The 25,645-nt window shown below is 37.6% G+C and overlaps 1 protein-coding gene across 13 annotated transcripts in view; it reads right to left on the bottom strand.

Annotated features, from left to right (window-relative positions):
• DLG1 (discs large MAGUK scaffold protein 1) overlaps window positions 1-25,645 on the bottom strand; it is a 308,802-nt gene that overhangs the window by 190,153 nt on the left and 93,004 nt on the right. For 12 of the 13 annotated variants that reach the window (XM_059687457.1, XM_059687469.1, XM_059687460.1 and 9 more), the window contains exon 5: window positions 9,609-9,773. In XM_059687457.1, coding sequence (XP_059543440.1) covers window positions 9,609-9,773 — 165 coding nt within the window. Of the gene's footprint in view, window positions 1-867; window positions 1,102-9,608; window positions 9,774-25,645 lie in introns of those variants that run through there. The other variant, XM_059687468.1, reaches the window with a different exon arrangement.

Raw genomic sequence — 25,645 nt, 5'->3', positions numbered from 1 at the left:
CAGAAACATTCTTACCTTGTTTTAAATTAGATTATCCTTTCATTTTTATGAAAGTTGAATGAATATCTATCAAAAATGTTTTAAAATAAGAATACTGCCCAATTTTCCTTTAATACCAAGTAATAGGTATTTCACTCAACTATTAATTTTATATCTTTCCTATTTTCAATACTCATTTCCTTAAAAAGAAGTGATTTTAAAAAAAATTTGGCAGATTTTTCGTGTTTGCTCACCTCTCTAAACTGTCAATTAAGTATTTGAAAAAATATTCCTATAATTGTGTAATTTCACAAGTTAATCCCAGATAATATATATTTATAGAGACTGAAAGATTCATTAAATTTCCCCAAAAAACAGTAATTTTATATAACTTTAAGATATAAGGATACACCATTCAATTTATTTTTAAAAAATGAGAAAATAAAAATATTTTAACTTATCTTCTTTTACCTTATTACTACAACAATATTCCAAAGGTTATTTAATGGCTTATAAAAGCTAAACAGGTATTTTCTTTGGTTAGACATACTTTATAGCATTTAACAGTCTTAAGATGAGACAAGCATTGTTAATTTACTTTTTAATTTATATATCAATGGCTTTATATTTTTAGAGAAGTTATTAAACAGAACCCAAGACTGTTTTGTTTGGCATTACATAAGATCAAAAGGGAAAATATTTTTTCTTTCCCTTTTCATACTAAAGACCTGAACAGATGGACTGAAAACATACATTTTTGTGTACCCAAGGTTTCAGTGCATAAGATTATATTTTTTAATAATAAGAAATCTATACTATAGTACATTTTTTTCAAAACAAACATGAACCAAAATATATTGAAAATAATTTCAACAAGTGGTATGTTACCTGCGTGGAGCTGGTGGCTACTGAGATGCAATCAATAAAGCTGTGCCTTCGAGTGAAAAATGCAACTATTTGCTGCCAGCGTGAAGGTTCTGGCTCAGCTTGCAGTTCATCTGATGAGTCCTTTTTTGCCCCGTGTTTCTGCTTTGGGCCTACAGAGCCATGGCTAGAGCTAGCATTGCCTCCTCGACTGGCGCGAGAGTACAGAAGTGTGTTGTTCCCAAAAATGTAATTCATCTCTGCAGCCCTGCAGGTGGTTGCCAAGCAGTCTTACTTCTCTACCAGCTGCTGAATGGTGAATGATCGGTAAAAACTGCAGCTAGAATTACAGCAGCATCACTTGTAGATCAGGGAAAATAAAAACCTGGAGAAATGATGCTCATTTTCTCAGTAATTTCTTTCCATGAAAGAGCTTCTATCTTCTTCCCTCTGTACCTGTTAACTGCATGATGGCTGAGTTTACATTTGCAGACAAAAAAAATGGCATAAGGTGGATTTCTTTCTCATGAGTATTTTTTTTTCACCAGCGTCTGCAGGAACCAAAAGCTGTTCCTTTGTTAGATGATAACTAGATGGACTCAAATCCAGGAAGTGAGGTCGATTAGCAGGTAAAGAAGGATGTTCTAAACACTGTACTACCAAGACCCTTTAGAGCTGCCTGATTTAATGCACTGGGTGGAGAAATCCTGGATTACCCAGTTTCAATCACAGCCTGTAGTAAAATACAATGGCATCTTCACCACTCAAATTATAAATACAAACTGAATTTAAAAATACAAGAGGATTCTCTTCCAATAGTCGACTGTTTAAAATAATTTTACTAAGTGAACCTTTGTCATTGACATACAAATTTCTACATCTGGAAGGAGGTTACATTAATTAGCACTAGTTCTAAGTTTTTTAAAAGGTACTCTCTCTATTAAACTATGAGGATTTAATGATAGAGGGAAATTCATTTGTAATGTAACATGATCATTTTATGTAATATTTTGGTTGTTTTTTTAAAAAAATATATTTTATTGATTTTTTTTACAGAGAGGAAGGGAGAGGGATAGAGAGTTAGAAACATCGATGAGAGAGAAACATCGATCAGCTGCCTCCTGCACACTCCCCACTGGGTATGTGCCCGCAACCAAGGTACATGCCCTTGACCGGAATCGAACCTGGGACCCTTGAGTCAGCAGGCTGACGCTCTATCCACTGAGCCAAACCGGTTAGGGCGTATTTTGTTTTTTAATGCTTTGATAATTGGGTCTGGAGGCAGAAACAGATCAATTAGCAAAATAAATATTTGGCTTCTGAAACTTTCATGATTTTCAAAAAACTGCTATTGCCCAACCTGTGTGGTTCAGCAGTTGAGCGCTGACCCAGGAACCAAGAGGTCACTGGTTTGATTCCTGGTCAGGGCACATGCCTGGGTTCCAGGCTCAATCCCCAGTAGGGGGCTTGCAGGAGGCAGCCCATTAATGATGTTTATTATTTCTATTTCTCTATCTTGCTCTTTTCCTCTCTCTCTCTCTCTCTCTCTCTCTCTCTCTCTCTCTCTCTCTCTCTCTCTCTCTCTCCAAAACAAAAAAACTACCCAATAAAGACAAAAACTTAACAACTCTGTAAAAAACTGTTATTATTAGCATCATCTCATATATTATAAACATCAAGATCATCAAGTTATGAATCCGTAAAAATATAAAAGAATTAAAGATAATTTTGTTAATAACCAGTGGAACATGTTTTATCTAACATTATATAAATAATACCCTGGTTCACAAAATAATATTATTTGATTGCTAAATAGACATTATCTAACATCTAATACCTAGGTTTATGTTTCTCAACATTATAGTCCACCTCAGGATAACTTTGGGTAATGGTTAAAAAACAGACTGGTTCCCCCTCCCCACCAGAATTTTCAGGAGTAAAGGGGATCTGGGAATTTTCATCTTTAAAAAGCTCCCTGTGACTCTTAAGCACACTCAAGTTTGAGAACCAGATTCCTAAGTTTGTCCTCTTAACACTATGCTACAAATACTAGTGGTATGAAATACAATATATGGTCATTCAAAAACAACATATGAATAAAAATACTACTGAATAATTTACTAATGGTTGACTAATTCAATTTTAAGTTGATAGAAATACATAGTTAATTCCCAAACTCAGCCATGGATATTTTTTCAGATGTAGATGATAAAATCTTTCTTATTATGTGCTTACCAGCATCAACTAAATGCAGTCTAGTAGAAAGCAGCATTGACAAACTAAAATCTCCAGGTCCGCTGCAAATCCTGATTCAGTAAGAAAAGATGCTAATGTTGTCTTCTGTGATTCATGCCTAATTCACAGACATATGTCTAACAAGAGTTATGTGGGACTCTTTGGAGTAAGATGCTTTGTGACAAAGATTATAGCAGAAAGTCTGGTGGTGCTTCTCAAGGACTGTGCATGCAGTATTTGATAATTTTGTGGCCCTAGACAGATTAGTCCTATCCATTAGGGGGTAGGGGAATACAGCAAAAAATTAAGGGTTAACGGAGAACTAAGAATTACCTCTGAAGGAAAAACTAAAACCTCCTGAAAAAAAATTCAAGTTTTACTATGGACAGGTATTTATAATAAAAAATTGATCAGTGTTGTTTATACAAATGCAGTATTAATTGGTTTGGTCCTCAAATATGTGCTGATCCATGTCTGATGAAAACCTGAGGAAGGCAGATTCTGTTATTTTAGATTGGTATGATGATGATTTTGAACACAAATTTTCCACTCAAGGTGCAAAAGTACCAATACAGACAGAACAGTACACTGTTCATTACACAGGTTTCTTATCTTAGAGAGCCAAAGAACTTGTGAACAATCTAAAGTTGTCATTCCATCCCATATATCCCAAGTACAGAGAAGAAATATTTTTCAGTGTATAAATTCCCTATTCAAATCCACTGGATTCATATGATTTAAGAGGTGTAAGTCATCCAACTCCTCACTGACCTCTGCTTTAGAGTAGCCCTACTCATGTAGCAGAGTTGAAAGATAAACTCTATTCCATTCAAACAAAATTTAAGTTCATTATAAAACTTGGGAAGTTTAATAAAATAAAATACATAATACACCATGTGTAAATCACCAAAAAGAGTTACTATTAACATTTTAATATGATACATAAAGAATTAAAATTCTTTTTTCTGTACAGTCTAATGCTTGTTTTTACAGAATTATATTATTTATAGCAGAACTCTCAACATAGAGGTGAAAGCTTAAGTAACCTAAGTACATCCAATTAATGATTATGGAACCTAAAAGATTATTATAAAAAATTTATGACTGTGAGAATTTTTACCTTAGAATATTTAAATAGAAGTAAAGGCTGTTTGAAAATTTCTACAGGATAGGCCTTAAATTATTTGTACACCTTTCCAAACTCAGAAATAAATCCAGAAGTCTCCAAGTATAGTAACAAAGGCAAGGATTAAATAATCTTAGTGGAATATTTTAAAAGGTTGAAGGATGAGAGGAAAAACAGTATCAAAACTCTAAAATACAAGATAAATAAATTACAAAGTAACTGTACAAAAATAATGCACTGTAAATGCAGCATAATAGGCATCTTCCTTACACTTCTATTTTATAATATGGCCTATTAAATTTCAAAACGTACAACTGTATTAAGATAAGACAAGACTTAACTGAGAAGTTTCATAACAGATTTGTTATTTATCTAGAAAAACTCTGATCACATAGTAGTATGTACAAATCCCTTCTTTATGAGCACCATCTAGTGGTCATTGCATGCAAACTATCCGCTCATCTTAATACACCAAGGTCATCCAAAAAAAGTAAAATAAATTTCAACAATATTTCAATATGTTCCAGTGATGCAAAAACAAAGTTGACTTCAAAAAGTATCCATTATGTACTTAAAATGAGAAATATTATATTCCTGTATCATTTATATTCAATGGACATAAGCAAATACAGAGCCTCCGTTCTCTGCTGTTGCATAAAATGCTTATGTCCATTTCTCTACTACCCCCATTTCTTACAATATTTGAAAAACTACCAACTGTGGTGGTGATTTCATTTGATATTATTCTACTAGTGGATAGAATGTATCCAGTTACTTAAATAACTGCCTGCTCTTGGATTTCAAGTCCTTCTTAACTATATGTACTTTGCCAATATTAGGGTGAACATAATTTTCCTTGTCATTGAAGATAAAAGCAAAATATAAATTCTTTTGTTTCCTCAATGATCACTGCAACATCCCATACTAAGCAATGAACTTAATGCCCTCCGTGTCACTTTATCTAGATTGAAATCTACTGTTTGTTTTAGTGTTCTGACCATTTTAACTAATTCCCAGTACATTTTCAGTTTTAAGAATCTTTATACTGTCCTTATTAGTGTCATACAACAGTTACAACTGTTACATACAACAACAAAAATTCTTGTTGTGTCCTTTCCTCCCACATTAGGATTTTCTATCATAATAGTGCCAGTTTTTTTCTTGAGACTGCGTAGCACATTGGAAATTTTAAAGAAAAATTACCAAAAAAAAAAAAAGAAAAAAAAAAGAAAAATTACCAATAGGCTAAGTTCTGCATAAAGTAACTTTCAACCACTATCTTATTTCATTCATTATTTCAGTAATGACAATCAGCACTAGCACCTACAAAAACCTGATAGATTATTTCACAGCCAATTTCATGATGGCAAACCCTTCTTAATAGGGTTCAGGATCAAGACCCTTCATACTTTGCCATCATTTCCTAACAAGCACCCTAAACATCAGGTATAATATCATGAACTTTCCTGCAGTTTTACAGTTTCCTCTGATAATCATTCTACTGTATTTTCCTCAGTAACTGCCTTATCCTATGAATTGGGATCTTGTACACATCCTTCATTCAACACCTTGTTCGTCAATTTTCTCTTTTCAGAATACTCCAAGAATTTCATTTCTCTATTTTTCATGTTACGTTATACTGTGCTATAACTATCCTATCTAATAAAGAGGGAATATGTTAATTGACCCTCACACCCTTGCAAAGATGACGGTGCCCACAGCCAATAAGGAGGGAATATGCTAATTATGCTCCACCCTCAAAGATGGCAGTGTCCACAGCCACAAGATAGCTGGTAGGGGAGGGCAGTTGGGGGCGAATGGGCCGGCAGGGGAGCAGTTAGGCTTCGATCAGGCTGGCAGGGGAGTGGTTAGGGGGTGATCAGGCTGGCAGGCAGAAGCGGTTAGGGGCAATCAGGCAGGCGAGTGGTTGGGAGCCAGTAGTCCTAGATTGTGAGAGGGATCCCAGACTGGAGAGGGTGCCGACTGGGCTGAGGGACACCCCCCCCCCAGTGCACAAATTTTGTGCACCAGGCCTCTAGTCTAATAATAAAAGCATAATATGCTAATTAGACCCAACGTCCTTCCAGACGAAGCAGGGGCTGCAAGGGAAGCCCGGGTCCCAGAGGGAAGCTGGTGCTGGCAGCGGGGGAGTGGGGAGGAAGGAAGGTCTACTCTTGCACGAATTTTGTGCATCAGGCCTCTAGTCTCATCATAAAAATACAAAGCTACTAGACCAGATGTTTAATAAATGTTTGATGAATGCATTTATTGTTTGATAAACCGAACTACTATTCTAGCAGTTAATTTTTTTAAAAAGTACCTATTAAATTAACCTTATTTTTTAGCTTTCATAAGAACTGTTAAGAATAAAGTAGTGCCTAACTTACATTGCAGTCAGATCATTACTATCCAAAGATAATTTTTCAAATTACAAAAACAATTCATATACTGAATTCCATGTACAGTATAATAGTTACTTGCTTGCTTCATTCCAAACTATAATACTATAAAGTGGAAAAGCTCCCTATATTAGTTTTCTTTTTTTTTAAGAGGCTACTAATCTGATAACTGACAGCATATCTAAAATAAAAGATATTTCATTGTGGAACTTCCTAAAACATTTGTGCTGCTTCTCAAAAAATTAAAAACAACAACATTAAAACTTACCTTATGTCAAAACAAAAGTTTTTTTAAAAAAATATTTGATTTTCTAACAAAGTTAAAAGGACCCTAACCATTTTCCTATTACCCACACACTCCTAATCTATCTCAATCCTTAAATAATTATTTTTTGAGGTACCTGCCACAGTAACGTATGCATGAAATAGGAAAAGCAGGAAGAAATTCCCCAAACAGGGCAGCTTTACTAATTTTTAAATTATAACTGTATCAGTATATAGTCTGTCAAATGTATCAAAAACTTTGAGAAAGTTCATATGCTTCTGACCAAGTAATGTGACTCCTAGAAAATAAACTCTAAGGCAGCGGTTCTCAACCTGTGGGTCGCGACCCCTTTGGCGGTTGAACGACCCTTTCACAGGGGTCACCTAAGACCATCCTGCATATCAGATATATACATTACGATTCAAAACATTAGCAACATTACAGTTATGAAGTAGCAACGAAAATAATGTTATGGTTGGGTCACAACATGAGGAACTGTATTTAAAGGGCCAGAAGGTTGAGAACCACTGCCTAAGGAACTAAACCAAACACTTTTTATGTCCAAAGATTATTTACTGCAGCCTTCTTTACAAAACATAGTAAAATGGAAATAACAAATAGCAAAAACCAGAAATGTTCATCTAATTATGGTACAAATATACCATGTAATATTTCTGAAGTTTTAAAAATTTTAACACAGAAAAATGTGTATAACAAGTTTATAATCGGAAAAAAGGCTTCAGGTTTAATTTCTAAGATGTCTAGAAATTCTGGATAACAAAATCTTGTCTTTGGAATACTGCTTTATTTGCCTAGAGTGAGCATTTTATGCAACAGCAGAGAACTGAGGCTACATCATATATTATTTAAATTTTTATTTATCGATTTGAGAGAGAGATTTTTTGTTGCTCTATTTATTTATGTTTTTGTGTATGTTCCCTGACTGGGGATTGAACCTGTAACCTTGGAGTATGGAGACAACACTCTCAACAACTGTGCAACTTGGCCTGGGCTCATCCATCATATTTTAAGAGGCTATATAAAATACTTCATGCTTGCTGGCTCACTGTCTGCTTGTGCCAGAAGCTGCATACTTATGAAAGTAACTACCAAAATACCAAGAAATTGTGGAGCAGTTGGGTATGTGCAAACTGGCTTTGCATAGTTTGTAACAATCAGAATGACCAGAAATTCAAAACATCAGAAACAAAAGATACATACCTGGCAGGCGTTTTCAAATAAAGTAAGAAATAGTTTATATAATTTCAGTCAAGATAAACAGGCATAGGCTGATAAGAACAGCATATAAAGCAAGCAGGAGTGATCAGAGTTCAATTGTTTTAAGGTTCTTATGTTATTTAGAATGAGGGTAAAAGATATTTATTGATCTTAGATTTTTCTGAAGTTAAAAATGTGTATTAAAACTTCTAGGATAGCTATTAAAGGAAAAGAAGCAGAATGAAAAACTTCTAAGCTAATAAGAAAAAAATGAGATGAGAAAATGTAATCTAAAATAAGACATGAAAGAAGTGTCTCCTATGTTTAAATATTAAAAAGCGTATTTCTGAGTAACTCATAAGACAAACAAAAAAAACCATAAAGAAAATGTTAGATCACAAAAAATATTACATATTAAAATTGGGAGGACACAGCTAAAGTGCTATGTAAACGAAAATTTACAAACTCAAATACTATTAGAAAAGACTGATAATGCAATAAACAACCTATTTAAGAAACTAGAACAAAAAAGCCAAACTGAATAAACTCAAAGAAAGCAGGAAATAAAAAATAACACAATAAAAGAGAAAAGGAGAACTGTGTCCCTCATTTAGTCTCCCAAGAAAAGATCAAGAGTGCTTCAATCAAACACAATCTTCTATTGATATGTAGATTATACACACATTTATATTTATATATCTACATAAACAGGTGTATATATGTATGCATATGTATGTAGGAAAACAAGGGGGTGGGATGGCAGCACAGGAGGAGGGACACAAGAGAACGTTTTCCAAAAAGGGATGGTTCTTTGAAAACAACCACTTGGAAAATAATCTTGGTGTTGCCCACAAAAATGTGTATACACAATCTATGTTTTTAACAGCACTTTTTATACTGGTAATAAACACCTCAATGTTCATCAAAAGTAAGATAATTATAGTATATTTACAAAATAGAAAACTAGAACAATGAAAATAATGAGTCTCAGAATATACATAATGTTAAGCAAAAAATGCAAGCTGAGATTATATACAGTATAATTCTAATTGAATAAAGTTCAAGATAGGCAAAATAAATAATACACTGATCAGAGATCTAAATATGTGATAGACTTTTATAAGAAACCAGGATTATGGTTATTTCTGAGAGAGAAGGCAAGGTAATGGGATCAGGTAAAGCCACATACTGAACTTCAAAGAAACTGTTATGTTTTTCTGTACCTAGTAATACTTAAAATTAGTGTTCAAAAATATTTCTGTGTGTGGTATTTGAATTATAATAGTTATTTCCTTTACAGGAATTTTTAAGCTTAAAGGTAGTATCCCTGATAAAATTCATTTATAAAATATATCTTTAAAAATGTTCTTAGAATGCTAATAAATATTATAAAATTCCCTATAACTACAAAACCAGGAAAATCAAGGGGAAGGAAAACCTACGAAAGAATAGTTCTTTCTGAGTATGAGCTATACTAGGTAACATAAGTAATATATAATTCATAGCAACAAAATGATCTTACCTTTATTGGTGAAATATGAGAATGAGAAACAAATCCATGGACATTCTCAATTTCTGACAGGTTTTTCTCTGAAATATGAACCAATTCTGGACCTATCACCTCATTAGCGATTTGTGGAGAAATGTGCTCTTGAGGAGGTGTATCTTCATCCCGATACCGGTATTTCTGTAAAGTAAAGAAAATTGTTAAATATGAAGAGGTCCTGAGAAGCAAAGTGAATTCAATTAAATCACAGTTTTCATAACTAGCAAATGCTTGATAATATTTAACTGTATGAAATGTATTTTATGGCTTAATACACAGAGTCTGAGAGAAACTGGCCTCCGTTTTAAAGTCATGCCAACATTTAAATGAAATTATTAGATTATTAAAAATAGTTCAGATTCTGAAAAGATGGAGTAGGAAGCCCCAGGAATCTGTCTCTGTACCTACATAACAACTGCACAGGCAGAATATGATATAACTATTTTGGAAATGTGGAGTCTGTTAAAGGCTTATAACTTCCAGGGGAAAACTTGGATGACAAATTGAGGTTAATTTTGGTCAACTTCACCACTTCTATTCAACATACTAATAGAAGTCGCAACCAGAACAATAAGGCAAGAAAAAGAATTGAAAGGCATGAAGTCAACACACAAAAATAAGTTGCATTTCTGTACACAAACAATCTAAAAAGAAAATGACAAAAACAATTCCATTTACAACAGCATTGAAGCAAATAAAATAATTAGAAATGAACTTAAACCAACAATGTGAAAGACTTGTACAATGAAAACTATAAAACTGCTGAGAGAAATTAAAGATGACAGAAATAATGGAAACATCCCACATTCATGGATTAGAAGACTTCATATTGTTAAGATGTCAATAGTACTCAAAGCAATTTACAGGTTCTAATCAATCCCTACCAAAATCTCAATAACATTATTTTCACAAAAACAGAAAAACCCAATTTAAAATTCATTTGGATCTCAAGGGATCTGAATAGTCAAAATAATCATGAAAAAGAACAGAGCTGGAAAACACAAATTTCCTCATCTCAAAACTTGATTACAAAGCTGTAAAGTAAACCCTCACATTTATGCTAAAAAAAAAATAAAAAAAAATTGGCAAGGGTGCCAAGACCATTCACTAAGGAAAAGACAGTCTTCAACAAATATTGCTGGGAAAACTGGATATCCACATGCAAAAGAATGAAGTTGGACTCTTACCTAGCACCATATACAAAGATCAATTCAAAATGGATCAAGGATCTGAATGTAAGACCTAAAACAGTAAGACTCTTAGAAGGAAACATAGTACAAAAACGCTACGATGTTGTGTTTGGCCATGAATTCTTAAATATGACACCAAAGACATAGGTAACAACAAGACAAACTGTCCTATAGAAAAAACTTTTAAAAATTGTACATCAAAAGACACTATCCACAGAGTAAAAAGGCAACCCACAGAATGGGGAAAATTATTTGCAAATCATATACCTGACAAGGTATGAATATCCAGAATATATAGAGAACTCCTGAAATTCAACAACCAAATCAAACACAATTCAAAAATGCCGAAATGCTTGAATAGACATTTCCCCAAATTAGATATACAAATGGCCAATGAGCACAGAAAAAGATGTTCAACATTACTAATCATTAGGAAAATGCAAATCAAAACTACAATGAGATACCATCCATACCCATTAGGAGGGCACCTATCAAATAACAGAAAACAAGTATTGGTGAGGATGTGGAGAAACTAAAACCTTTGTGTACTGTTGGTAGGAATATAAAATAGTATGTTAGTTCCTCAAAAAAGTAAAATACAATTACCATATTACCCAGTAATTTTAAATCTGGGTGTATATATACCCCAAAGAATTGAAAACAGGGTCTTGAAGATTATATATATACTAGAGGCCCAGTGCAAAAAAATTTGTGCACTCGGGGGGAAGGGGGGGTCCCTCAGCCCGGCCTGTGCCCTCTCGCAGTCTGGGACCCCTCGGGAGATAACGACCTGCTGGCTTAGGCCTGCTCCCAGGTGGCAGAGGGCAGTCCCAATCCCTAGGTGCAGCCCCTGGTCGGGCTCAGAGCAGGGCTGATTGGGGAGTTGGGGCGCCTTCCCCTGTCATGCACAGAGCAGGGCAGATTGGAAGGTTGCGATGCCACCCTCAGTCATGCTCAAGGTAGGGCCGATTGGGGGGTTGGGGCACCGCCCCCTGTCACACTCAAGGCAGGGTTGATGGGGAGGTTGCAGCGCCACCCCCTGTCATGCACAGAGCAGGGCCCATCAGGGGGGTTGGGGCTCCGTACCCTGTCATGCACAGAGCAGGGCCAATCAGGGGGTTGGGGCGCTGCCCCCTGTCACGCACAGAGCAGGGCCCATCAGGAAGGCTGGGGCTCCGTACCCTGTCACGCACAGAGCAGGGTCAATCAGGGGGTTGGGGAGCTCCCCCCATCATGCACAGAGCAGAGCCGATCAGGGGGTTGAGGTGCTCCCTCCAGTCACTCACAGAGTAGGGTCGATAGGGAAGTTGGGGCACCGCCCCCTGTCACACTCAGGGCAGGGCAGATCAGGGGGTTGGGGCGCCGCCCTCTATCAACCACAGAGCAGGGCCGATCAGGGGGTTGGGGCGCCGCCACTGTCACACTCAGGGCAGGGCCGATGGGGAGGTTATGGCTCTACCCCGTCACACACAGAGCAGGGCCCGTGGGGGGGTGGGAGGGTTGGGGTGCCGCACCCTGTCACACACAGAGCTGCAGGGAGATCAGGGGGTTGGGGAGCTCCCCCCATCAGGCACAGAGCAGGGCTGATCAGGGGGTTGGGGTGCCTTCCCCTGTCACAAACAGAGCAGGGCAGATAGGGAGGTTGTGGCCCCGCCCCCCGTCACACACACAGCTGCAGGGCGATCAGGGGGTTTGGGCGCTGCCCCCTGTCACGCTGATCCCGGTGCCGGGAGGCCTTGCGGCTCCGCTGATCCTGGTGCTGGGAGGCATATTATCCTTTTACTATATAGGATAGAGGCCTGGTGCATGGGTGGGGGCCGGCTGGTTTGCCCTGAAGGGTGTCCTGGATCAGGGTGGGGGTTCCCAATGGGGTGCCTGGCCAGCCTGGGTGAGGGGATGATGGCTGTCTGTAGCTGGTCACACACCCTTCAGGGTGGGGGTCCCCACTGGGGTGCCTGGCCAGTCTGGGTGAGGGGCTGAGGGCTGTTTTCAGGCTGGCGGGTGACTGAAGCTCCCAACCACTCCTTTTTTTTCTTTTATTCTGGACCAGCTTTAGCTCTGGCTCCAGCTCTGAGGCCTCTGCTGCTGAAAACAGGTATCTGGTTTGTTTGGGTTCTATAATCGAAACACTGTATGAACTCCAGTTCTGAGATCCCGGCTGGCTGAAAGCAGGTTTCTGGGGTTTTGTTTAGCTTCTATATTTGTAACAATGTTTCAAACTGCAAGCTCAGAGGCCGGCAAGGCAGGCGGGGAACGTTGGTTTCCTCCGTCACTGAAGCAAGCAAGCCTCATGTTAGCTTCAAGCTGCCTGGCTGCCGGCCGCCATCTTGGCTGGCAGTTAATTTGCATATAGCCCTGATTAGCCAATGGGAAGGGTAGCGGACGTACGGCTAATTACCATGCTTCTCTTTTATTAGATAGGAGATATATATATATATATATATATATATATATATATAACCTAAAACAGTAAGACTCTTAGAAGAAAACATAGTACAAAAACTCTATGATGTTGTGTTTGGCCATGTTCATAGCAGCATTAGTCACAATAGCTAATACATGGAAGAAACCCAAGTTTCCATCAACAGATGAATGGATAAACAAAATGTGGTATATACATACAATGGAATATTATTCAGCCTTAAGGAAGGAAATTCTGCACTATGTTACAACATGGGTGAACCTTACTGGCATTATTCTAAGAAAAAAAAGCCAGTCATAAAAAGAAATAATCTATGATTCCATTCATATGAGGTACTTAGAGTAGTCAAAATCATAAAGACAGAAAGTATAATGATGGTTGCCAGAAGTTGGAGGAGGGCAAAATTTTGAGTTATTGTTTACAGGTATAGAGTTTCAGTTTTACAAGATGAAAGAGTTTTGGTGATGGATGGTGGTAATGGCTGCACAACAATGTGAATGTATTTAATACCACTGAACTGTAAACTTAAAAATGGTTAAGCTGGTAATTTTATGCTATGTGTATTTTACCACAATTAAAAAAAAAAAATTAAAACCCTGAATATTTATTTGTCTATTTCTTCCCCAATGTTAGCTGAACACTGTATCTCTAAAGATACAGTTGTTTAAGTAAATATGAAAAGCTAAAGTTGTTCTGGTTTTCTTACTCAGTTAATTTGTACACAAATGAAAAAAATTCAGCCTTTTCAAATCTAATTAAAAATTAGTCTATTAGATAACATTATTTATGTTTTATCTACAAAAGAATCCCTTTCTTGCTTTATCTCATACATACATATAATTCTATGCAACCTATTTTCAAACGATTAACTAACTCTATCTCACACCATACATAAAAGTAAAAGATAGCATAAGACCTGGGAAAAAGATTAAAGTGCATGTTTCTCAAATCAGTCAGATGGGGAATATGTATGCATAAACACAAAACCAAACAAGGTAAAATATGCACCCTTCACCAAATAAGCACACTCACAAACTAACAAACAAAAACAGACAAGGCACAATAGTAAAAAGAATTTTTAACAACAAAGAATCATTAACCACTATAAGCTGCTTCTATAAATCATATTTTAAAAAGTCAGCAAACATAATAAAGAAATATTCACAAAAGGCATACAAATGGGTCAGTAAACTTATAGAAAAAACATGCCAGCATTCAGAGAAATGAATATAAATCATCACATTCCTGGTAAAGGTCTTTTTCTGGTGGGTAGTTTGGCAATATGTTTCAAAAGCCCTGAAAATGTTTCTACTTCTTGATCCAGTAATTCCACTTCTAGGAATTAACCACAGAGGTAGCTATCAGTGAGTAGCTTAAATATTTGTTGCATATATATAAACAGGTACATTATAAAATATTTTTTAAAATCTTTACTACGAATTTGACTATGAACTTGGTATAACTTTTTAAATAACTTCTTCGGTAAAATGTAACAATTACATGGAAAACGATGAGGCTCACATCAACATTAGTTTAGCTTAAAGAAATCTGTTTTTATATTATTTTCAAAACCACTGAAAAGAATTCTCTAACTTCATCCTGAGTAAGGCCAAAATTAACATAAACATACTTACAAAACTTAACACAGTTTATACACTCAATTGAGTGGAAGCAAAATCTAAGTACTCTTATTTATACCTTAGTACATGTAAGGAAGGAAACTTGATACCATCTTTTCAAACTTTATAGATACTTACATGCAGAAGGATATTCACTACAGTATAGTCTTAAAGGAGCCCTGGTCAGGTTGTCAGTGGTTAGAGCATCAGCATGTGGAATGCAGGGTCTCGGGTTCAATTCCCAGTGAAGGGCATGTACCTTGGTTGTGGGTTCCCCAGCCCCGTTGGGGGTACATGCAGGAGGCATCCAACTGATGTGTCTCTCTCACATCGATTTTCTTCTCTCTCTCTCTCTCTCTTCCCACTGCTCCCTCCCTTTAATGCTCTTGCGAAATCAATGGAAAATGTATCTTTGAGTGAGGATTAAAAAAAAAAAGGAAACAAGCTGCCTACCAATAAACCACTTCCCCCTCCCAAAGGGCTATATAAATTATGGTACAATCATCCTAGGAAATATGTAGAGGTTAAAGTGGGTAAAATCAACTACTACTAGGAAAAAAATGAAGACCTAGAATACGGAATGAGAAAAGCATCTTTCAAGCCTAACACACACACAGTTTCAACATTTCAAAGCAAAGACATAGTGTATTTATGTAAATGTATACATGTATAAACATTACATGTATATATATATATACACATTATGTGTTTATGTGTATATATATACATGTACATATATTTATCTCCATACAAATGAATGTACATATGTAATTTGGGGGGTTCTGAAAGGACTTACAACAAAAAATGGTTAATTCTGAAAAAGGAAAATCCCTAAAATATTATATATATATATAATTAGACTTTGATCCTTTTTAGTCCTTATAATTATTGAAAACCTGTTGATCTGGTTTCCCAGTAAAATCACTCCATTCTCATGGTGTCATTTAATGTGGTTCTTTGGCTTCTGTATTTCTGCAAACTGGCAGCTGAATGAATTAGCAGTTTGATCAGTCTCATGTTCAATCCTTTTGACAAGACAATAGATGGTACTGTGTTCTTTAATCAAGAAGCACATAATATCTGGTTATTTCTTTTTTTAAAAATAAATCTTTATTGCTGTATTACATGTCCTTTTTTCCCCCACTGACCCCCTCCAGCCGGCCCCTGCCCCCGCTCCCAGACCCTCACTGCCTCATTGTCTGTGTAGATGGGCCATGCGTATATGCATACAAAGTCCTTGATTGATTACTTCCCACCCACCCTCCCCTGCCTTCCCTCGGGGATTCTGCACTCTGTTTCATGCTTCCAGGTCTCTGGATCCATTCTGTTCATCAGTTTATTTTGTTACTTAGATTCCACATGAGTGAGATCATGTGATGCTTGTCTTTCTTTGACTGACTTATTTCACGTAGCATGAAACTCTCCAGGTGCCTTCATGCTATCTCAAAGGGTAAGAGATTCTTCTTTTTTATTGCTGCGTAGTATTCCATGGTATAAATGTACCACAGCTTTTTTATCTACTCATCTACTGATGGGCACTTGGGCTGTTTCCAGGTCTTAGCTATTGTAAATTGTGCTGCTATGAACACAGGGCTGCATACATTCTTTCTGATTGGTGTTTTGTGTTTCTTAGGATATATTCCTAGAAGTAGGATCACTGGGGCAAATGGCAGTTCCATATTTAATTTTTTGAGGAAACTCCATACTGTTTTTCATAATGGCTGCCCCAGTCTGCATTCCCACCAGCAGTGTACTAGGGTTCCCTTTTCTCCACATCCTCACCAGCACTTGTCATTTGCTGATTTGTTGATGGTAGCCATTCTGACAGGTGTGAGGTGATACCTCACTGTCATTTAAATTTGCATTTCTCTGATGATCAGTGATTTTGGGCATTTTCTCATATGTCCCTTGGCCATCTGTATGTCCACTTTGGAGAAGGGTCTATTTAGGCCCTTTGCCCATTTTTTAATTGGACTGTTTGTCTTCCTTCTGTTAAGTTGTATGAGTTCCTTATATATTTTGGATATTAACACTTTATTAGATGTATCATTGCCAAATATGTTCTCCCATACAGTGGGCTCCCTTTTCATTTTGTTGATGGTTTCTTTTGTTATGCAGAAGCTTTTTATTTTGATATAATTCTATGTTTAGGAAACTAAATCCTACTTAGTATCCTTTGCCTTAGGACCATGGTCGGCAAACTCATTAGTCAACAGAGCCAAATATCAACAGTACAGAGATTGAAATTTCTTTTGAGAGCCAAATTTTTTAAACTTAAACTATTTAGGTAGGTACATTGTTAACTTAATTAGGGTACTCCTAAGGCTTAGGAAGAGCCACACTCAAGGGGCCAAAGAGCCGCATGTGGCTCACGAGCCGCATTTTGCCGACCACTGCCTTAGGAGATGCATCTGTAAACATATTGCTAGCAAAGAGAGATGTCTGAGATTTTGCTGCCTATGGTTTCTTCTAGGATTTTCATGGTTTCACAACTTACATTTAAGTCTTTTATCCATTTTGAGTTTATTCTTGTATATGGTGTAAGTTGGTGGTCTAGTTTCATTATTTTGCATGTGTCTGTCCAATTTTTCCCAACACCATTTATTGAAGATGGTTATTTCTTTTTGTGATGCTAGCAGCTCTCGATACTCAATGACTAAATCAATTCATTCACTGGGTATTACAAAATGGTGACAAACTAATTCTATTAGTTTGTTTTAATTTATCAAGTGGGTCCTATACAATAAAGAGGTAATGTGCAAATTAACCCTCATGCCCTCACAAGATGGCTGCCTACAGCCAGGCCGGCAGGGGGGTTAGTGTGGGATGACCAAATGACTGAACAGAAGGCTGCATGGGGCGACCAGGCCAGCACGGGGGTTAGTGAGGGATGACCAAATGACTGAATAGCAGGCTGCATGGGGCAACCAGGCCTGCAGGGGGGGCAGTTGGAGGTGATTAGGCTGGCGCGCGGGGGCGGGGGGGCAGTGAGGGGTGACCAGGTTGGCAGAGGGGGGCAGTTGGGGGCAAGCAGGCCAGCAGAGGGGGGGGCAGTTAGGGGCAATCAGGCCGGTGGGGGGACAGTTTGGGGCAACCAGGCAGGCAGGCAGGTGAGTGATTAGGAGACAGTGGTCCAGGATTGTGAGAGGGACATCTCACAAGGGGTCCCAGATTGGAGAGGGTGCAGGCTGGGCTGAGGCTCCCCCCACTCTCCCCCTCCCGCCCCCGCACGAATTTTGTGCACCGGGGCCTCTAGTACATATATAAAGAGACATTTCTCTTCACCTATAATTTGGTTGCCTAGTGGTATGATTAACACATAAACGAACAGGAAAAGTACTTGATTTTGTCCCCCCTTTTTTAACACCAGTTTTCAAGATAGATAAAAATTGGTTCCTTATCATCTTCCTAAGGTTTTTATATACCTAATCAATGCAATCCTGATAAAAATCCAATCTGGCTACCCGCCCCCCTCCCCCCGCCACCTCCAGAAAATGACAAGCTAATCCTCGTATTCATATGAAGCTGCAAAAGACCCAGAATAGTTAAAAACAACCTTGAACCAGAACAGCGAAGTATAAGACTCATACTTCCCAATTTCAAAACCTTTCACAAAGCTACATTAATCAAAACTGTGATACTATCATAGGATAGACATATATGAATGAAATAGACTTAAGAGCCCAGAATGTAATATATCTTTACATTTATGGTCAACTGACTTTTCAACATGGCTGCTAAAACAATTTAATAAAGAAAGAATAGTCTTTCCAATAACTGATGCTGAGACAATTGGATGCAAAAGAATTAAATTAAATTAGATCCCTTCTGACACTATACAGGATATGGCAAAAGTATGTTCATAGTTGTTCATATGGAAAATAATACAATAAATTAAATAACACAAGAATAAAATCTGTGCTCTGCATACTCACAACTGTAAATCTACCTTCGCCCCATCCTGTATATAAAAATTACTTCAAAATGAATCAAGATCTAAATATAAGAGCTAAATTATAAATCTCTTACAAGAAAACGTAAGTGAAAATCTTTGTGACCTTGCATTAAGCAATGGTTTCTTAAGTAAGACATCTATAGCACATGCAACCAAAGGGGGAAAAAAGATAAATTTGATTTTATATAAATAACTTTTGTTCATCAAAGGACACTATCAAGAAAGAAAAAAGGGCGAAACCGGTTTGGCTCAGTGGATAGAGCGTCGGCCTGCGGACTGAAAGGTCCCGGGTTCGATTCCGGTCAAGGGCATGTACCTGGGTTGTGGGCACTTCCCCAGTGGGGGATGTGCAGGAGGCAGCTGATCGATGTTTCTCTCTCATCGATGTTTCTAACTCTCTCTCTCTCTCTCTCTTCCTCTCTGTAAAAAAATCAATAAAATATATTTAAAAAAAAAAAAGAAAGAAAAAAGGTTACGTACAAGGGAACTCCCATAAGACTGGCAGCTGATTTCCTAACAGAAACTTTGCAGATCAGAAGGGATTGGTATGAAATATTCAGTGATGAAAAGCAGACCTACAACCAAGATCAGTCTACCCAGAAAGGCTATTGCGTAGAATTGAAGAAGAGATAAAGAGCTTACATTTCTCTAAAGAGAATATCAGGTGGCCAATAGATGATATATGAAAAGATGAGAAATGTCACTAATCTTCAAAAGAAATGCATATTAAAACCACAATGAGGTATCACCTGATATCTGACAGAATGGCTATAATAAAAAAAAATCAAGTGTTGGCGAGGATGTGGAGAAAAGGGAACTCTTGTAAACTGTTTGTGGGATTGCAGATTGTGCAGCCACTATGGAAAACAGTATGGAGGTTCCTCCAAAAATTAAAAATAGAACTGCTCTATGACTCAGCAATTCCACTTCTGTTATCTGTAAACATCCAAAACACTAATTCAAAAATATATATATATCCTGAAATAATATATACATTCTGCAGCATTATTAACAATAGCCAAGATATGGAAATAACCTCACTGTCCATCAATAGGCAACTGGATAAAGACGATGTGGTACATATATACAATGGAATATTACTTGGCCATAAAAATGAAATTTTACCATTTGCCACATCATGGATGGACCTAAAAGATATTATGCTAAGTGAAGTAAATCAGACAGATGAAGACAAAAATACCCTATGATTTTATTTGTATATAGAATCTAAAATAAACAAACAAACAGGTGGGAAGGCGGTTGAGGGCTGGGTGAAAAAGGTGAACGGATGAAGAAGCACAAATTGGAAGTTATAAAATAGTCATGGGATAGTAAAGTACAACATAGAGAATATAGTCAATAAATTGTAATAACTATGTATGGTGTCAGGTGGGTACTAGTATAAGTTATATAAATGTCTAACCACTATACTGTATACCTAAAACTAATATAATATTGAATGTCAACTGTAATAGAATTTTTAAATAAATAAAGTCCATACATTTTGTGTATGAACAGTCCTCCTACACACACACACATGCACACACACAATTTAAGAAGAACTCTGAGAACTGGAGGATATACTTAGTAGATATCCTGATGAAAAATGCCCATCAAGTTACCAGCACAACTAATAGATAAAAATCCACATCAGTGTACTTTACCTTCAAATTTCAAATCAACAAGATAAAGTAAAGACTAAAAGCTTTCAAAGAGAAAAAAAGCAGAGTAACTTCAAAGAATGAGGTAAACAGAATGGCTGCCACAGGAACACTGGAAGAAGATGACAATGGAATTAAAGCCTTTAAAATATGATAGATGGTGATTTCCAACTCAGAGTTCTATACCCAAACTCTCAGTCAACTGCAAGAGCAGAATAAAGACATTTTCAGAATGCTAGATCTTAAAAACTTATCTCCCATGCACTCTATTAGTAGATTGGGAATTACAAAATAGTCATGGGGATATAAAATATAGTATAGGAAATGTAGTTAGTACTATTGTAATAACTATGTATGGTGCCAATTGGGAACTGGAAATTTCAGGGGAACACTTTGAAAAGTATATGATTATCTAACCATTATGCGGTACACCTGAAACTAATACAATATTGAATGTAAACTGTAATTGAAAAATTGAAAAAATACATTTATGTCCACATAAAAATTTGTACATAAAGGTTCATAGCATCTTTATTCACAATACTCCAAAACTATTAACAATTCAGGGGGGAGGAGAAAATGGCAGAGGTATAAACGGACGTGTCCTGTGCCTTGTCCTGGAGCAGATAAGGGTGAGCAGCTGAAACGGGTAACATACAGCCCGAATAGGCAGAGGATTTTCAGCTGAGAGACTGTCTGCAGCCCAGAAAGACCGAGAACTCCCAGAAAAAAAAGGACGGTTGGAGACTGCGGCTGAAACCTCTCCCAGTGCACCAGTGTAGCAGCGGAGACCACGCCATTTTAAGTGGCTGTTGCCGACATCAGAGACCAGCTTCTAACCTGGAAACAAGGGATCTCAAGAAGCATTACTGCGTGAACTCAGACGAGCACTGCTTCTTCCCACGGAAAGGTTAGACTTCCCCTAAAGGTGCAGTTTGCAGTTCAGGTTGGAGAGAGGATCGCGATCGCGAGCGCGGGGTGAAATCTGCGCCCCACAGAGTCCGCAGCCCTTGGGACCAGCGTGACCCGCGAGTGGGGAAGGGGCCCCACAGGGCTGCTGGCAGAAGGGAACGCTAAAAATAAGCCCATAGCTGGACTGGATGTAAAAAAGGAGCCTTGGGCTTTGCCAGTGTGCTGGCTGCTTGGTGCCAGGGGCGAGCGGGTGCGGGGAGACTGCGCGGAGACTGTGCGCAGACCTGGAAGGTGGAGGCTTGCGAATTTGCACAACGTATCAGGCTCTTGTTACAGTTCCCCTTAGATCGTGTGTTTGATTATTAAACCCAGTGCATGGGATTCGCCAGTTGGGGTCATCCGCAGAGCCTGTAGGGGAAAGTTCCTTTTGGGGAGCCTGGGAAACAGGGCTGGCAGTAAGGATTAAAGAACCAGCTCTGGGCAGTGGTCTTTCCCCAAATCAGTTTCAAGTACCATAGAGAATAATAACCCTACTGATAGAGAGGACTTATAGCCTCGGAGGTCAATCCAGACACACTGCCACCCAGAGGCAGAGCCACGAACTGTCTCTTCTGTGATCACAAATAAAGGCAGTCTGGTAAACAAATACAACCTGCCTTAAAATCGGGACTGTGGTTTACAGCACGGAGGGACAGTGTATCGCAGGGAAATTCAACACTCTCCTGAATGCCTGGCAGGACTAAGGCGTGCCAAAAAGAAGAGTAGAAGACCTGAAGCACCTTCACTACTGCATATTTTTATTTTTATTTTAATTCTTTTTTCACCATTTCATTAAGAACCTATTTTTTAATTTTTTTCATCACTAGATTTTAAATTTTTAATTACTACATTTTTTAACCAGTATTATTGCTATCATTTTACCATTTTTTCAAGTGTCATTTTACTTTTTTATTTTTCTTTATTTTATTTTCGGATTAGTGTTCTACACTCTATTTATATCGTTCCTTCAGCATCATTTCTCTCTAACTCACCTTTACCCTTAAGCCAAAACTCTCTTCCTCACTTTCCCCCTTTTGTTGTCCTGTTTCTCTTACCCTATTCCTGCTTTAGATTTTCTCTATTCCTTCTTTTTACCCACTGTCTAAATTTCACCCTACTTATATATCTAATTTCCAATCCCTTGCTCTAAATCCATATACACCTCTCTCTTATCTTTCTTCAATATCCATTTTTTTCTCTCTCTCTCTGTCGTTTTGCTAGTGTTTGCTTGATTTTGAGTACATTAGGTTTTTTTATGCTTGTTTGGGAGATTGTTTTGTTTTTCATTTTCATTTTTCTGTTTTGCTTACTTTTTCTTTATCTGGTTATTTTTGTGCTTCTGTTTTCCCTTGCCTTGCTTGATATTAGTGGTTATTTGTAGTTTGCATTAATCTCCAGGGATCTGCTGCTGGAATTCATTGAGATTAGTTGCGGTTCTCTTAGAGTTTTCTCCCCATACAAACAGCCTCTTCCCCACCTCTATTTCATTCTCTTACTTTTTGTCTCTTTGTTTTTCTCTTCTCTCCCTTTTCCCAATCTCATTTCAGCACTCCTTTTGGTTTTTTCTTTTTCTCTTTAATCTTTTTCTCTTTTTTCTTCTTTATCCCCTAATTCTCTTCGCTCAGAGGGTCACCTTTATTTGGGGTTATTAATATCGTGAATACATATTGTTCAGTGCCTTGTACGTTGGGCCTTGTTGTGTGGTATTTTGTGCCTTTAAATCAACGCAGCAGAGAGAGAACTACATAACCAAACACCTTGAGAAGAGAGATCATGGGGAAACAAAGAACCAACCCAAATATGAAAGAAAAACAGGCATCATCAGAAAAGGAAGTAAACGAAATGGAGGTAATGGAGGCCAGCAATCTGTCAGAGAAAGAATTCAGAGGAATGGCCATAAGGTGGATGAAAAGAATGGAAGACCAATTCAACAATATGTGTAGGAACCAAGAGGAAATGAAGAAGAACCAAGAGGAAATGAAGAGAAACCAAGAAGAAATGAAAAATGACATCACTGCTATAAAGAACTCAATAGAGCCGAAACCGGTTTGGCTCAGTGGATAGAGCGTCGGCCTGCGGACTGAAAGGTCCCAGGTTCGATTCCGGTCAAGGGCATGTACCTGGGTTGCGGGCATATCCCCAGTAGGAGATGTGCAGGAGGCAGCTGATGGATGTTTCTCTCTCATCGATGTTTCTAACTCTCTATCTCTCTCCCTTCTTCTCTGTAAAAAATCAATAAAATATATTTAAAAAAAAAAAAAGAACTCAATAGAAAGCATCAACAGTAGACTAGAAGAAGCAGAGGACCGCATCAGTGAGCTAGAAGACAAGGTAGGAAAAAATACCCAAACAGAACAACTTCTAGAAAAAAAAATTAAAAAGCAGGAGGAGTGCCTAAGAGAACTCTGGGACAACGCTAAACGAAACAACATCCGAATAATAGGGGTTCCAGAAGGAGAGGAAACTGAGCAAGGAATAGAAAACCTGTTTGAAAAAATAGTAACAGAAAATTTCCCTGATATAGGGAAGAAAAAAACTCACACAAATCCAAGAAGCTCACAGAGTCCCAAACAAAATGAACCCGAAAAGATCGACGCCAAGGCACATAATAATTAAATTGGCAAACACCAAAGACAAAGCAAGAATCTTAAAAGCAGCCAGAGAGAGACAGAAAGTTACCTACAAAGGATCCCCCATCAGACTAGCAACCGATTTCTCAACAGAAACACATCAGGCAAGAAGGGAATGGAATGAAATATACAAAGTCATGCAAAGGAAGGGTCTGAATCCAAGAATACTGTACCCAGCGAGGCTATCAATCAAAATTGAGGGTCAAATCAGGAGCTTCACAGACAAAAACGGTCTACGGGAGTTTATTACAACCAAGCCAGCAATGCAAGAAATGCTAAAGGGTCTGCTGTAAATAGAAAAAATAGGAAACAAAGAAGGAATGCAGCGGTAAAGAACAAAAATGGTGACTAACAAGTTTCTATCAATAATAACTTTAAATGTAAATGGATTAAATTCCCCAGTCAAAAGGCATAGGGTAAATGAGTGGATAAGAAAACATGACCCATATATCTGCTGTCTACAGGAAACCCACCTCAGAAAAAAGGATGCACACAGACTGATGGTGAAGGGATGGAAAAAGGTTTTTCAGGCCAATGGAAGTGAAAAAAAAGCCAGGGTAGCAATACTTATATCTGACAAATTAGATCTCAAAGTGAAGGACATAAAAAGAGATCAAGAAGGCCACTTCATAATACTAAAGGGAGCAGTCCAACAAGAAGAAATAACTCTGGTAAATATATATGCACCCAATATAGGAGCACCCAAATACGTAAGAAATCTTCTGGAGAAGATCAAGGGAGAGATTGACAGCAATACAATCATAGTAGGGGACCTTAACACCCCATTATCACCACTGGACAAATCCTCTAAACAGAAACTCAGCAAAGAAACATCAATCCTAAATGACTCACTAGATCAGATGGAATTAATTGACCTCTTCAGAACATTTCACCCCAAAGCCACAGAATATACATTCTCCTCAAGCGCACATTTGTCATCTTCAAAGATAGACCATATATTGGGTCACAGACAAAGTCTCTTCAAATTCAAGAAAATTGAAATCATATCAAGCATCTTCTCAGACCACAAAGGCATAAAACTGGAAATCAACTACAACAAAAACAATCCAGAAAAATCAAACACATGGAGACTAAATAGCATGCTATTAAACAATGACTGGGTTACCAGTGAGATCAAAGAAGAAATAAAAAACATCATGGCAACAAATGACAATGAAAACACAACAATCCAAAACCTATGGGACACAGCAAAAGCAGTCTTGAGAGGGAAGTTCATAGCTCTACAAGCCTACGGCAAGAAACAAGAAACAATGGGAATAAATGACCTAACTCTACAACTCGAAGAGTTAGAAAGAGAGCAACAAAAAAAGCCCACTGTAAGCAGAAGGAAGGAAATAACAAAGATCAGAGCGGAGATAAACGATATAGAGACCAAAAAAGTCATACAAAAGATCAACAAAACCAAGAGCTTGTTCTTTGAAAGGATAAACAAGATTGATACACCTCTAGCCAGGCTCACCAAGAAACAAAGAGAGAGGACCCAAATAACCAAAATCAGAAATGAAAGAGGAGAAATAACAACAGACCCCATAGAAATACAAAGGATTGTTAGAAAATACTACGA

Source organism: Myotis daubentonii, chromosome 3, assembly GCF_963259705.1.
Source record: "Myotis daubentonii chromosome 3, mMyoDau2.1, whole genome shotgun sequence".
In the NCBI taxonomy this organism is placed as follows: Eukaryota; Metazoa; Chordata; class Mammalia; order Chiroptera; family Vespertilionidae; genus Myotis; species Myotis daubentonii.
This window is presented reverse-complemented; position numbering and strand designations above follow the sequence as displayed.